The following is a 12,953-nucleotide window of genomic DNA, read 5'->3' as shown; positions in this document are numbered from 1 at the left end:
TTAGTGTGTTAGAGGTGTTAGGAGAGTAAGTGCTCTTTGAAGAGCTCTGTCTTCAGGAGTTTATTAAAGATAGTGAGAGATTCTCCTGATCTGGTAGTGGAGGGTAGTTTGTTCCACCATTGGGGAACTCTGTATGAGAACAGTCTGGATTGCTTTGTGTGTTTGTTTGGCAAAGCGAGGCGACGTTCATTGGAGGAGCGCAGCGGCCGGGAGGTAGCGTAAGCCTTCAGGAGCGAGTGCAGGTAGGAAGGAGCCTGTTCTGACATCACCTTGTAGGCGATTGTAAGAGCTTTGAATTTGATGCGAGCATCAACTGGTAGCCAGTGGAGCTCAATGAGCAGCGGGGTGAAATGTGCCCGTTTTGGCTGGTTGAAGATCAGACGTGCTGCTGCGTTCTGGATCATCTGGAGTGGTTTTACTACACAGGCCGGGAGGCCAGTTAGCAGGGCATTGCAGTAGTCGAGGCGTGAGATGACGACCGCTTGCACCAGGAGTTGGGTGGCCTGTTGCGTCAGGAACGGTCTAATTTTTCGGATGTTATAGAGCGCAAAGCGGCAGGACCGAGCAACTGAGGCCACATGGTGCGTGAAGGAGAGTTGGTCATCAACCATAACACCCAGGTTCCTAGCAACCTTTGTCGGTGAGAATAATAGATACTTAGTAATTTGCAGGAGATACAGTACAATACTGAGTATTGCATTATTTATAGCACTACCAGACATATCACATAGTAGGTTGTTCACAGTAGTTCCTGAAAAATTCATAGTGGATACTGTATCATTTTAAGGAGCATCAGTCGAAAAAATAATTCATAGGGGATACTTACTAAAATATTACACTTAAATTTTTTGTAATTCATAACAAACCATTCATATTCGATAATAATGCACAATAGTTACTACTGTATCGGAGAAATGTTTTCTAATAAATATCAAAATTACCCTGTAAAAATGAAAGTATGTGTGTATGAGTGTTTGCATGAGTGTGTGTGTGTGTGTGTTTTTTAATCGGTAATTCCGCAGGGTCAGTAATCCTCCTCTCTGGTGCTCCTGTGATCTCTCTGTTAATCCCAGAGTATTTTCCCGCCAATTCGTTGAGCGGCTGCCAGTCGTGTGCGCCAACCACACTAATCAACTCCCAGCATGCTTCACTTATACTTTCCCTTCAATCCTATTGGCAGAGAGTCACAGGTCAAAGGTCTGGTGAAGAATCAGGTTAATGCACCTGCTGTTGTCACCTGCTGTGTGGGGTAGGGTCAGGTTTTGAGGGGAAGGGGCTGTTGAGGACTTACCAGTGGTCGGTAGGGAATTCCAGACTAATCTAATTAAAACTAATTTACCTCTTGTTTTTGTTTCTTTCTCAGCCTCAGGAATAAGGACTCTCTGCTGCCGTTGACTCGCCGACTCTCTGGAGACAGCGACTCCTCCAATGCCTCGTCTTGTAAAGGTGGCGGTGGAGCGACCGGAGGAGGTCGACTTTCTCTGGGAGCCCGGCGCATGAATGGGGAGGAAGTGGTGCTGATGGTCAACCGTAAAGAGGGCAAGCACATGATCGAGCGACCAGAGGGTGGAACCCATATACCAGCCTTGCGCCCCCCTCAGACCCGGGCTCGGAGTGCTTCCAGAGAACGGCCTGCACCCCCATCCATGCTTAAACCTAGCCCTCCCCAAGGTCCTGCAGAGGGGCACCGGGCTGCGCGGCCAGAAAGGGGCAGGTCAATGGGCCCAGAAGGTCCTAGAAGACTCCAAGGTCCTCGATCCCTCAGCCAGGGAAAAGCTCCTCTACGTAGCCGAGTAAGTGAGGGCAGTCCTGTGTCTCCTCGCCACAGAGATCACAGAGACAACCGAGACCACAGAGACCTCCAACCCAAAGATGAATTGAGGAGCAAGCAGGTGCCTCCAGGTTCCCCCAAGTTGAGCGGTGGCTTGTCCAAGCGACAAAACTCCTCTTCGGCTTCGAGTTCCCCTATCAAAGGGGGATCAGGAACAAACAGCCCTGTGAAGAAGGGCATGACCCCAAGACCTCCTGCTCCACGTTCGCCTTCGGTGGGCAGTCGGAGGCTCCTGCCACCTGTCTCTCAGCCAGGTCGGCGCTCCCCGCACTCTTCGACTAACCACCAAAAACCCCATCACCACCCACCACGATCCCCTCGGGTTGCCCACAGTCCTCGACCGCCCGGCAGGGCACAGAGAGGATGGAGTCAACAACAAGCCCCCGAACCCCCGGAGGATGAAATGGGAATGGGATTTGGACTCCAGTCCCTGTCCCCTCAGGATGCTGCACAGCGAGAGATGGAGCTGTACCGCACATTTGAGGCAGAGTTCCTGGCCAACACACAACAACAGCATCAGCCGGCTCAAAGCTCTAGCCATGCTAGAGCACCTACCGCAAAGGAAGTGGGACATTTGCAGCTTCCAGGCGCTGGTGACCTTAACGTGACTGATTCAGCGTACTCTTCATCTAACTCCTCTTCGTCCTCTCTAAATGTTGGAGGGAAGATGGGAATGTTGCCTGATTTGCGGGAATCAAAGCGGACTCGAAATTGCGCGCTGGAGGATCCCCCTACGCTACTGCACAGCCAGACCCGAGCCGGCTTTCCCTGCAATGGGGTGCGAGAACGAGAACAGTGGCCCGGTCTTGGTGGGGGTCTCCGAAAACTCCCTGCCATTTCGAGCTCAATTGAGGAGAGCGAGCAAGTCAGAGATTTTGACTCAAGACTTCCGTGTGTCCCCTGGCAGGTAAACGGAGGTCTCTCTGGTCTCCCCCCTGCTGAGGCACTCATGGATTCTCAGCTGGACTACGCTGAAGTGGAGGGTGACGTTCCTCTGGATGATCACCACCACCAGCCGAATCTGCCCTATGACCACGGGGATGCCAATGATAATGCTAACACTACTAATGACCATCCACTCCCAGAGACATTCCCTTCTCCCTTCCCACCTCCTCCGGATGACTGTTCCTACAACGACTCCTCCAGCGAGAGCTCCTCCATGTGTTTTAGTTTGAGCGAGCCTCTTTCCGAGGGATCCTGCACCCCTCCACCTCCTTATCCTGCCAATGGAGATGTCGACAACACAGTCGTCTTGCGCCCAAAGAAGGGGCAGAAGAAGTCGGAGAGGGTGCCTTCCATCTACAAGCTCAAGCTGCGTCCACGGATACGACCTCGCACTGACAACCGTCCGGAGAACAGTCCGTCACGAATTCCGACGCCGGTCAGCTACAGAGACAGAGACCTGCACCAACGGCAGCAGCAGCATTCCCCTGCGAACCTGTCCCCTCTTCAGACGCCACCACAGTCTCCACGATCCCATGGGCATGCACCATCCCGCAAAGCTCTGCACCAGGCCTTCGCAGACCTCATCCACCCGCAGCAGAGATCACCAACCATGGGATCAAGGGAGCGCTCGTTTTCGCTGGAGTCCAGCTTGGACGGGGAAGCTTGGATGTAGAATCACGTTGCATTAGCCTGTTGGAAAATAGAGTCATGAATGTATTCAGCATTTGACAAGCACAGCTTGATGATGAGAAGGTGAACGACTGCTGATGAAGGGGGTGTCATCCGGTTGATACATTGAGATCACGGGCATATCACCAAGGCTTACCACCAAATGTTTCCTTGAAAAGTACAGAAATTGTGTACGACAGGCTCCAGACACTGGATCTAGATCGCAGGGAAAGGCAAAGGGACAACCTGAGGGTTGAACTAAGTCTAAAATGGCTGGAGTAGGAACGTCTCAAAGTCTTGAAGCCTCAAAGCTGTGGCTGTCTTGTAGCAACACACTAAAGAAAGCACTAAACTACTTTCCGAATTGGAGGGAATGGAAGGAGGAAGAAACAGGTCTTTGGGCAAACGATAGAGCAAAGGATTACATCGTTTGGCATATCAAAGGATTGCTGTCCGTGGCTAAATCAGATTTTCAGAGCATGTCACAAATTCCTAATGCTTCGCATCAGCCTGTTCCCTGTCCTGTTAAAAAATGATGTTAAAAAAATGTGTTACCAAAGGGCACCATTCTGCTTCGCATGTAATTTGTCGCTGTTTTTGCTCTTTTTTCACTTTTGAGGGTATTTTTTGTAGCGTACATACGTTGCAGGATCAATCATTACTTCTGAGGGCTTATGTTGCGACAATTGTGGAACTGTTGCTTTGTTGAATGGGATGGTAAAGGAAATCAAAAAAGAAAAAAATAAGAAATGATACCTTGACACAAAGGACATTTGGACAAGTGTCCACGGCTTTTCTTAAAAAGGTGGAAGGGCTTCTCATAGAAGTCGCAAAAGGGGACACTCTGAAGGAAGTTTCCCATCAAAATCCTTGCTAGTTGTTCATGCACCAATGTCTTTTGTCCTTGTCGTCGCTTCTGTTAGTGACTCCAGAGGTCTGACCCAGTTCAAACAACAATGTTTGCTAATGTCTGATTGTCCTCTGCAAATGTCTCACATCCGGAGCAACAGATGTCCACTGGACAGCACAGTCCTGCTTTTAGAAAACCAATTCCTTGACCTTCGCCATTGGTTTTAAACTTGTTTCAGGTTCTCGCTAATTTTATGTATATGTTTTGGATATGATGGGGTTGATACGGTAATACAGGGCTTATCCTGTAGGTGGCGTCGTTCTTTTTTTTCCTATTTTGGACCAGTATGATTGTTCACAACTTGAATGGCATTCGTTGAATGTCTGAAAGCTTCAGAAATGTCCCAAGCATCATTTTTGCTGTAATTTTGCCTCTGATTTTTACATTTTTGCTCATTTTTTGGTGGTTGGAGGAGTGGCGTTCGATATAAACCAGGGCTGCACGATACCAAAGACCAAACTTGGCCTCAGTGACCAATCAGTATTAGGTAATTAATTAAGTGGACCAATAGAAGTGCTTTATGATAGGTGGCAAAAAGTTAAATTGTTGATTTTTTTAAATATGCTTTCTGCATTTTATTACCCTATTTTAAAATATTTAATTTGTGGATGTTCACATACTTATTTTAGAAATTAAATTAAATCAGATACAAAACTGATTGTATCAACTCTCATTGATCAATCAATCCCTTTAATGCTTTTCTTATAAAATACAGTATAAATTACTGTAACATATTTTCAAAACACATGTATTTTTTATAATTAGCTTTGAATTAATTAGTCTGACAACAGTGAGCGTACAGATAAGAAAATTTTATTAACTTTATTAACATATTAATTATTTTATCTTAAGAATTTGCCTAAAAAATGACTTAAAATCCTTAAAAGGTGAGACACAAATTGAGCTGGTGGTGTTTTGTTTAAACTATGCAAATGTATGCAAATATGTATATATTATACATACATATTGTATATATATATGTAACAAATAAACAGAAATTGTGTGAAATTGTTGAATATTTAAGTTCGGAAACTTAAACTCGTAAAAAATCAGTAGGTAAAATAGGTCAAATCTCATTTGTATGTCTAAATATGTTTTTTTTTTTTTTTTTTTTGCAAAATTTCCAATATAAAAAATTAAATAAATAAATATAGAACTGGGCGATATGGTAAATTTATTCGTTATATCACAATATTTATTCTCAGTCAGTTTTATGAGGTAGAGTCACCTGGAATTCAGCTTTCAGTTAACAGCTGTGCTGAACTCATCAAGAGTTAATTACTTGAATTTCTTGCCTCTTAATGTGACGGGGAGCTAGGGGTGGGCAATATGGCCCTGAAATAATATCACAATATTTTATGGTATTTTCGCGATAACGATACTCTTAACGATATAAAAAAAAAAAAACACTGAATTACAAAACCATTTATACTACAATACAATACACAGTAAAATAAAGTAGCACCCTGATGTGATAATTAGGGGTATCACCATATTCAGTAATGTTGGCGATATTATTGCGTACGATACGATATGGCACGCCCCTATAAGACATAAGTGAATGTAATTGGCCGATTGTGATTTTTTTTTTTTTTTTTTGGGGGGGTTTATTAAAGTGATAATACAGTATCAGTACATACTCAGTATCGCAGTATCGTGATACTGATTATCAGATGATCAGGTATCGTGCAGCCCTGGTGAGCCGGGAGAACCCGGAGAGCACCTGTCAGACTGCGTTCCCATTCGCTGTGTTAGTTACTGGGGTGATTAAGCAGAACACTGCGGTTCTAGACTCACTAGAACCCTCCATCACCCTCCATCCAGGGACCTGATATAGTGATCTAGTGGATCAGAGGCTTGCATCAACTTCTACGGCAAAAAAAAAAAAGACTTTTAAAAAATGTGTATGAAAATATGATTATTTATGTTGGGGGTGGAGAGAATTAAGGTATATGTAATATATGTGTATATGTTTATTGTTTAAAATGTTGAAATGTGTGGGGTGGGCTGGGGTACAGAGTGTGTGTGTGTGAGAGTGTGTGATATTAATGGATTATTGTATAAATTGTATTATATGATGCTGTTGGTTTGGGTGAGTTTTGCCTTAGCTATGCAATAAGTGCTGCCTCGACAACTCGTTCTGCCTTAAAGTGTGTGTGTGTGTGTATATATATGTGTGTGTGTGTGTGTGTACACATTTATATTATAATTCCGAGCACCCGCACCATGATTCAAACACTAAACCCCACTAATATCACTACACACACACACACACACACACTCCCGACTGACCCCATTGGTTCTGAATGGTGATTTAAGATTATTAAGTTTATTGAGTTTATTATTAAAGAGAGCGTGATTACAGGGTTATTGTTGCAGCATGTTGATGATGATAGTGATGATGGTGATGATGAAATGTTCTACACTCTTAAAAATAAAGGTTCTAAATCGCTCCTGCCTTGTGCATCTATGCTTCTTAAGCGTGTACTCACACTTAGGCACTCCTCCGCTGGCCTGCACTCCCAATACGTTTAAACAATCCGTGCCCGAGCACACTTAAGTCATTACTCACTACTCTGAATTGAACAACCCCGCCATGCAAAGCACCCTCTCTCGGGAGCGCGTCTTCTTCATAAAAGCAGAGTATCTCTTCTTTAACTTGATTAGAAATACATGCCAAAATTCACAGTTATCTTAGTCACAGTTACATGCGTAGCAATGCTCCTGAGAGGTGGTGCTTTTTCTGGCGGGGGTGCTGAATTTGTTTAAAGGAGCGTTGCATCACTGCCTGTTTACTCTATACTCCACCTAATAAATTCAGATCAGTAACCAACTAATCAGGAATGAACCCCAAATTGTGTGATTTTGATTCATATTCTTTAAAATATAGATTTCAGGAAAGCTCCATTTTCATTGATTTCTATTAATTATATTCTGACAGTTGCAGATTTTATATTACAATTCTAATTGAGATTTTCAGTAACATTTCTTATCAAACACAAAACCTTTTAATGTAATGTTTGAATAGAAATACAAAAGATATACGTGCGTAATATCAAGCAAAAACTGACAGAAAGGCTGCCTGTTAAAGGGTTAAATTATGCTTATAAATTATAAGCATATTTATGTCATTTTAGACCAAATAAACACTGTTTTCTAAAAACATTTTAAACATTCTACACATTAACACATCATACACTTGAATTTAATACTGATTAAGACTTTTAATTTGTACTTTCAGACACATTAAGGCTGTACATTAAGGCCAATATGTTTAAATGAACAATGCGCAGCAGGTAAACTTTCATGTGTTCAAAAAACATAATTTTGGGTCTAATAATGAATACTAAAAACAGGCAAAATTTTAATTTGTAATTTTTTTAATTAGTAACGGACCCTCTAGGAACATTTAAAAAATATTTAAAACTATAACATTTTTGTAGGACTTTTCATTTGTAAATTGTCCACAGAACATAACTGTATAAAGAGATGCTGACAATAATTTTGTTTTAAAATAAGGACTTTTCATTTATAAACTGCTCACATAATATATTTTTTTATTCAAATGTAGGACTTTTCATTTGTAAATGGTGACATATCGAGTTAAAGGACATGCTAGCATTCTGACCTCTTTAATTAATTAATTAATTAATTAATTAATAATTAATTAACATTAATTGGAATCTTTACACTATGTGGAGGTCCTTCAAACTACGAATAAGTAACAACGTATATGTATTAAATATTAAATATATAAATAATTTAAATAAAATTAAAAATCTTAATTGTGCTTTTAATTCCTAATTTTAGAAAGAATTTTTAGAATTTTATTTATTAAGTAAAAGCCTTTACTTGCTTAGTTTTAAATGATAAATTATTTATTTACATTTATTTTATTTGAGGAATTCTTTTTGGAACCTTTATTTTTATGAGTGTAACTGTTTTGTATATGGTTTCTAAATTGATTAAAAGTCGTAAAACCACTTCTAAGTGGACTTTTTAAAGGTAAAAGGGAGCTTGCTCATATTGAGCGTCTCTTTTCTTGTGGTTTGGCGCCACCTGGTGGCGGAGTGGGTGAATTGCAGTTTATATGGATGGTGGTTTAAAGAAGAGCAGTAGGTGGAGATTAATGGTGTGAGTTACAGTAGTGTGTGTGTGTGTGCGTGTGTTTCTGAAGGTGTGTGTGGGCTAAATGAGTGTATTTAAGGGCAGTAAGAGTTACTGGTCTGTGATTGGTGGTGAACTGTAAGTGTATAATAGGAAAGAGATGGTTTTACTGTATCTAATCTAGTCTGATCTGGTCTGATGTTGGTATTGGAGGTTTTTGGTCGGTATTGTGGGTTTTGAATGTTTTTTAAAGCTTTAATCAGATGATCAATAATCAATAAAGAGCCATTTTTGATCTGGAAAGGATCTGGATCAGAGATGCAGAGCTGTTCTGGTGGAATACACAATCTTAGGCAACCTTAAGTGGTCTTAATGTTGTGGCTAATACAATCCCAGACCAGATAAAACATGAAATATCTTTAGATTTATACTTTTTTCGGCAATCAAATAAAGTCTAAAGCTCTATCTGGATGGGATTAGTTTCTCAGGGGGTTCTGGGTAGTTTTCTCTTTTATGGTGTTTTTATCCTCTGTGATTTTATTCCCGTCCAGAACGATCATGTACGTGTTTAATTTTCTCAGACGTTCTCTGAGAAAATTACAGGCTGAATTATCTACTGTTTTTCTCTGAACTCCGTGCTCCTCCGCTAATTTTAGTCCCGTCCGGACGCACATCTCTGAGTTTCGTCTCCTCGCCTTTAATAAAATAGATATTTGTCCACTGCTGCACATCGTAATTACTGTAGACTTTGGGCGCGCCACGGTTTCCACGGAGATCCACTTTAAAAAAAAACACAACAGCAAGTGGAAATGGAGGAGCTACTGAACACTGTGATGATGTCATGTGACCGAGAAAACTGAAGCCTAAAAACTCACTGATCCTCCTGTTTTTTAATTGCAGTCCAGATGCAGGAGTTTTATCACTAAAGAGTAGAAGTGTGAAATACTGTATTTTTTATAGACGTCCCTCTGAGAAACTAATTCAGTCCAGATAAAGATTAAGTAAGTGTAATAAACAGTTAAAATATTGGAATTATTCAGTATTCCACTGATTGGATTGATTCACGTGTAAGCTACACACACAAACACAAACACACACTCACACACACACACTGCATATCCTTCTTTTACACATTATTATAAGTTCCCATTCACTGCCACACACTGTTCAGACCAGTGACTGTATAAAAGCATGGACATCAATCAGACTTACTAAAGTAAAGGGAATGGAGAATCAGTTTCTGCTAACATTGGGGCAACTTTCAACAAAGTCTTCTAACATTTTTAGAACGTTGCATTAACGTTGTTGGAACGTTTTTTAATTACATTGGGGAAACTTTCAATTAAATAGTGTAACATTTTAAGAAAGTTCCATTAATGTTATTGTGGAAAAGCTTTTTTTAACATTGAGGAACTTTTGAACAAATTTGTGTAACGATTTTAAAACGTTAAATTATTTTTTATTGTAGAAACGTTTTCTGGTAACATTGGAACAACTTTGTACGAAGTTGTGTAACATTTTTAAAACGTCCATTAATTTTGTTGTGGAAAAAGATGAATAACATTGGGGCCATTTTCAACAAAATCATGTAACATTTTTAGAACATTCTATTAATGTTATTGTGGAAATGTTTTCTGCTAACATTGGGGCAGCAAAATTGTGTAACATTTGTAAAATGTTTCATTAACATCACTGTGGAAATGTTTCTTCTAACATTGGGGCAACTTTGAACAAAAAAACTCCCAACATTGGGGGAACTTTGAACAAAGTTGTGTAACGTTTTTATAACATTTCTTTAACGTTACCATGGAAACGTTAAGCTGTCCATGCTTTTCTACAGTCGCTGGTTTGGACCTCGGTATCGGTATCGACCCACATGTTGCTTTAATGGTGAATCAGCTTTATCAGTTCTGATAGAACCTCTCCGGTTCTGATTCTGTTTTTTTGCTTCATGTTTATGGATTTATGGATTATTTTGGATGTATTTTAAACCTGCATGGCTTTTTTCCCCTCACGTCTCCATTGGCTCCCACTAATGCATGCCCCGCCCACTTTCTGTCCGTACCCATAAAATAATAATCTGATCTCCTCCTGCCTGCGTTCCTCTTCTGTTGCTGCAGAGCTGGAGATGGATGGTGATTGGACGAATCTCGGACTGAGCTGTTGCGATTGGTCGGTTTGAAGAGCAATATTTGCAAATCCAGGACTTTACTGTTGTTTGGAAAAAAAAAACAATTGCTGTTAATTTTGTTCTTGTAATAAAAGCTGTTTTTCTGATCTGTGTCTCAGTTTTTTTTAATTCATGATGTCTTGTAGACAGCATCCTGTGGGTGGGGTCCTGTAGGCAATGTCCTCTGGCCGGCATCCTGTGGGCAACATCTTCTGAGCGTTGTCCTGTGGGTAGCATTCTGTGTCTGATGTCCTGTGGGTAGTGTCCTGTGGGTAGCGTCCTCTGGGCAGCATCCTGTGGCCAGTGTCCTGTGGGTGGTATCCTGCGGGTAGCGTCCTCTGGGCAGTGTCCTGTGAGTAGTGTCCAGTAGGCAGCATCCTGTGAGTAATAACCTGTGGGCGGTGACCTGTAGGCAGCATTCTGTGGGTATCGGGTATCGTCCTGTAGGCAGTGTCTTGTAGGCAGTATCCTGTGGGTAGCATCCTGTAGGCAGAATCTTGTGGGTAGTGTCCTATGGGCTATGTCCTGTAGGCAGCATCCTGTTGGCAGCATCCTATGGCTAGCGTCTTCTGGGCAGTGTCCTGTGTCCTGTAGGCAGCGTCCAATGGGCAGCATCCTCTGGGCGGTGTCCTGTGGCCGGTGTCCTGTAGGCAGTGTCGTGTGGCAATTGACATGGCAACATGTAATCTTTCACTCCACACCTATTATTCATCATAAAAGACATTTATTAGCCAGTCAAACAGCAGATTAGCCCCGCCCACTGCACTGAAAAAATTAAAATCCGCAAACTGAAGTAAAGCATTGGGTTTGTTCAGGTTTTTGCCTGTGTGAAAACAAACCAAACTGAGGGGAAACCGCTCAAAGTTAATGAACTCATCAACTGATTCAGACCAGATAAACCAAATACAGGTGTGAAAAAACTGCTATAAATATAACACTGATCACTTTAGCTCGATTTTAGATATAAAGAATATTCCCACCCACTGCGACTAAATTACCCACCAACAAAGAAACTGAGCTCTGGTCTGATTGTGTGCAAACAGTGCAAATATACACAACATACAGAGCTTTTAAACACAGTCCTGTAACACTGTGTGTGTGTGTGTGTGTATTAGTCACAGGCACTTAAATCCCTGTTAAAAATCTGTGAGAAAGAGTCGTAGAGTGGGTTTCTGCAGTTCTGTGTTTATTTAGGAGGATTGTTTATGAACCTGCTTAGATTTAAGGCGTAATTAACCATAAGTATCTTTGGTCAGGAAACCCAACATTAAATATATGTTGGAGAAATCTATATTCTGGATATGGCTGTCATTATAAAACACACAAATTTTACATTATTAAAATTATTGTATGTAAGGTCTAATATGCAGTGTAATAAAATGTAGTGTGTATTAAATACAGTATAATGTAATGTAATATATGTTATATATAAAGCAGCAGTGTGTAGGGTAGTTAGTCTGAGGCGATGTAGAAACTCTGCACTACAGACTGAAGCTGAAGAGGTGGAACAGTGTGTGAATTATTTATCTCAGTAAACTGAACCGCTCTCCATTCCTACAGCACAAACTCAGCACCACACCTTATAATACTGCAATGTTACACTATAACAATCAAATGTTTGGACATATCTTCTCATCCAATTATTTTATTCTTTTTTTTATTGATATACAATAAATGTATCAAAACACTGCATCACATGGCTATTTAGATAATAAACAAATCTAATATATTAATTTTACACATTAATTATACAGAAAAAAAAATCAACAAACAATGGATCATATATCTATAAATATCAATATGAATCATACATTATCTATCATACATACTAATGTATATACCATATATTTTACGGTAAATTTCTGAATTGTGCATGCAGTATACTATGTAGTATTACTTTATACCACTAATACATTTACTTTAACATGAAGAAAAAGAACCATATGGCAAATAACATAGTAAAAAAAAAATAAATAAATAAAAAAACATTTATTAGATAGTATAATAGCAGTGCACAGTACTGGGTTGGGGTGGAGAGAGTTAAATTACTATAATATGGTACCATATGGTAACTTTACTGAATTTTGTTTTGCATACATTATACGTCTATAATTAGTATATATTACTAATACATTCAATGTAACATAAAAACTGCATCATATAGCATATAATATATAATATATAATCTTCAAAAATGATTGTGTCAGGCATATATATGGGAAGTGGAAAGTGTATTATTGGTGTATTGTTTGGAATTTTTCTGGGTAAGCTTTATGTAGCTTGGCATATATATATATATATATACGTATATTATTATTTTA

The 12,953-nt window shown here is 40.2% G+C and overlaps 1 protein-coding gene across 1 annotated transcript in view; it reads left to right on the top strand.

Annotated features, from left to right (window-relative positions):
* gas2l1 (growth arrest-specific 2 like 1) overlaps positions 1 to 10,739 on the top strand; it is a 69,920-nt gene extending 59,181 nt beyond the window's left edge. Inside the window, exon 6 of the mRNA XM_007228771.4 lies at positions 1,364 to 10,739. Coding sequence (XP_007228833.3) covers positions 1,364 to 3,449 — 2,086 coding nt within the window. The 3' untranslated portion in view covers positions 3,450 to 10,739. The remainder of the gene's footprint in view (positions 1 to 1,363) is intronic.
* Positions 10,740 to 12,953: the final 2,214 nt, after the last annotated feature.

This window comes from Astyanax mexicanus, chromosome 22 (assembly GCF_023375975.1).
Source record: "Astyanax mexicanus isolate ESR-SI-001 chromosome 22, AstMex3_surface, whole genome shotgun sequence".
NCBI lineage: Eukaryota > Metazoa > Chordata > Actinopteri > Characiformes > Acestrorhamphidae > Astyanax > Astyanax mexicanus.
This window is presented reverse-complemented; position numbering and strand designations above follow the sequence as displayed.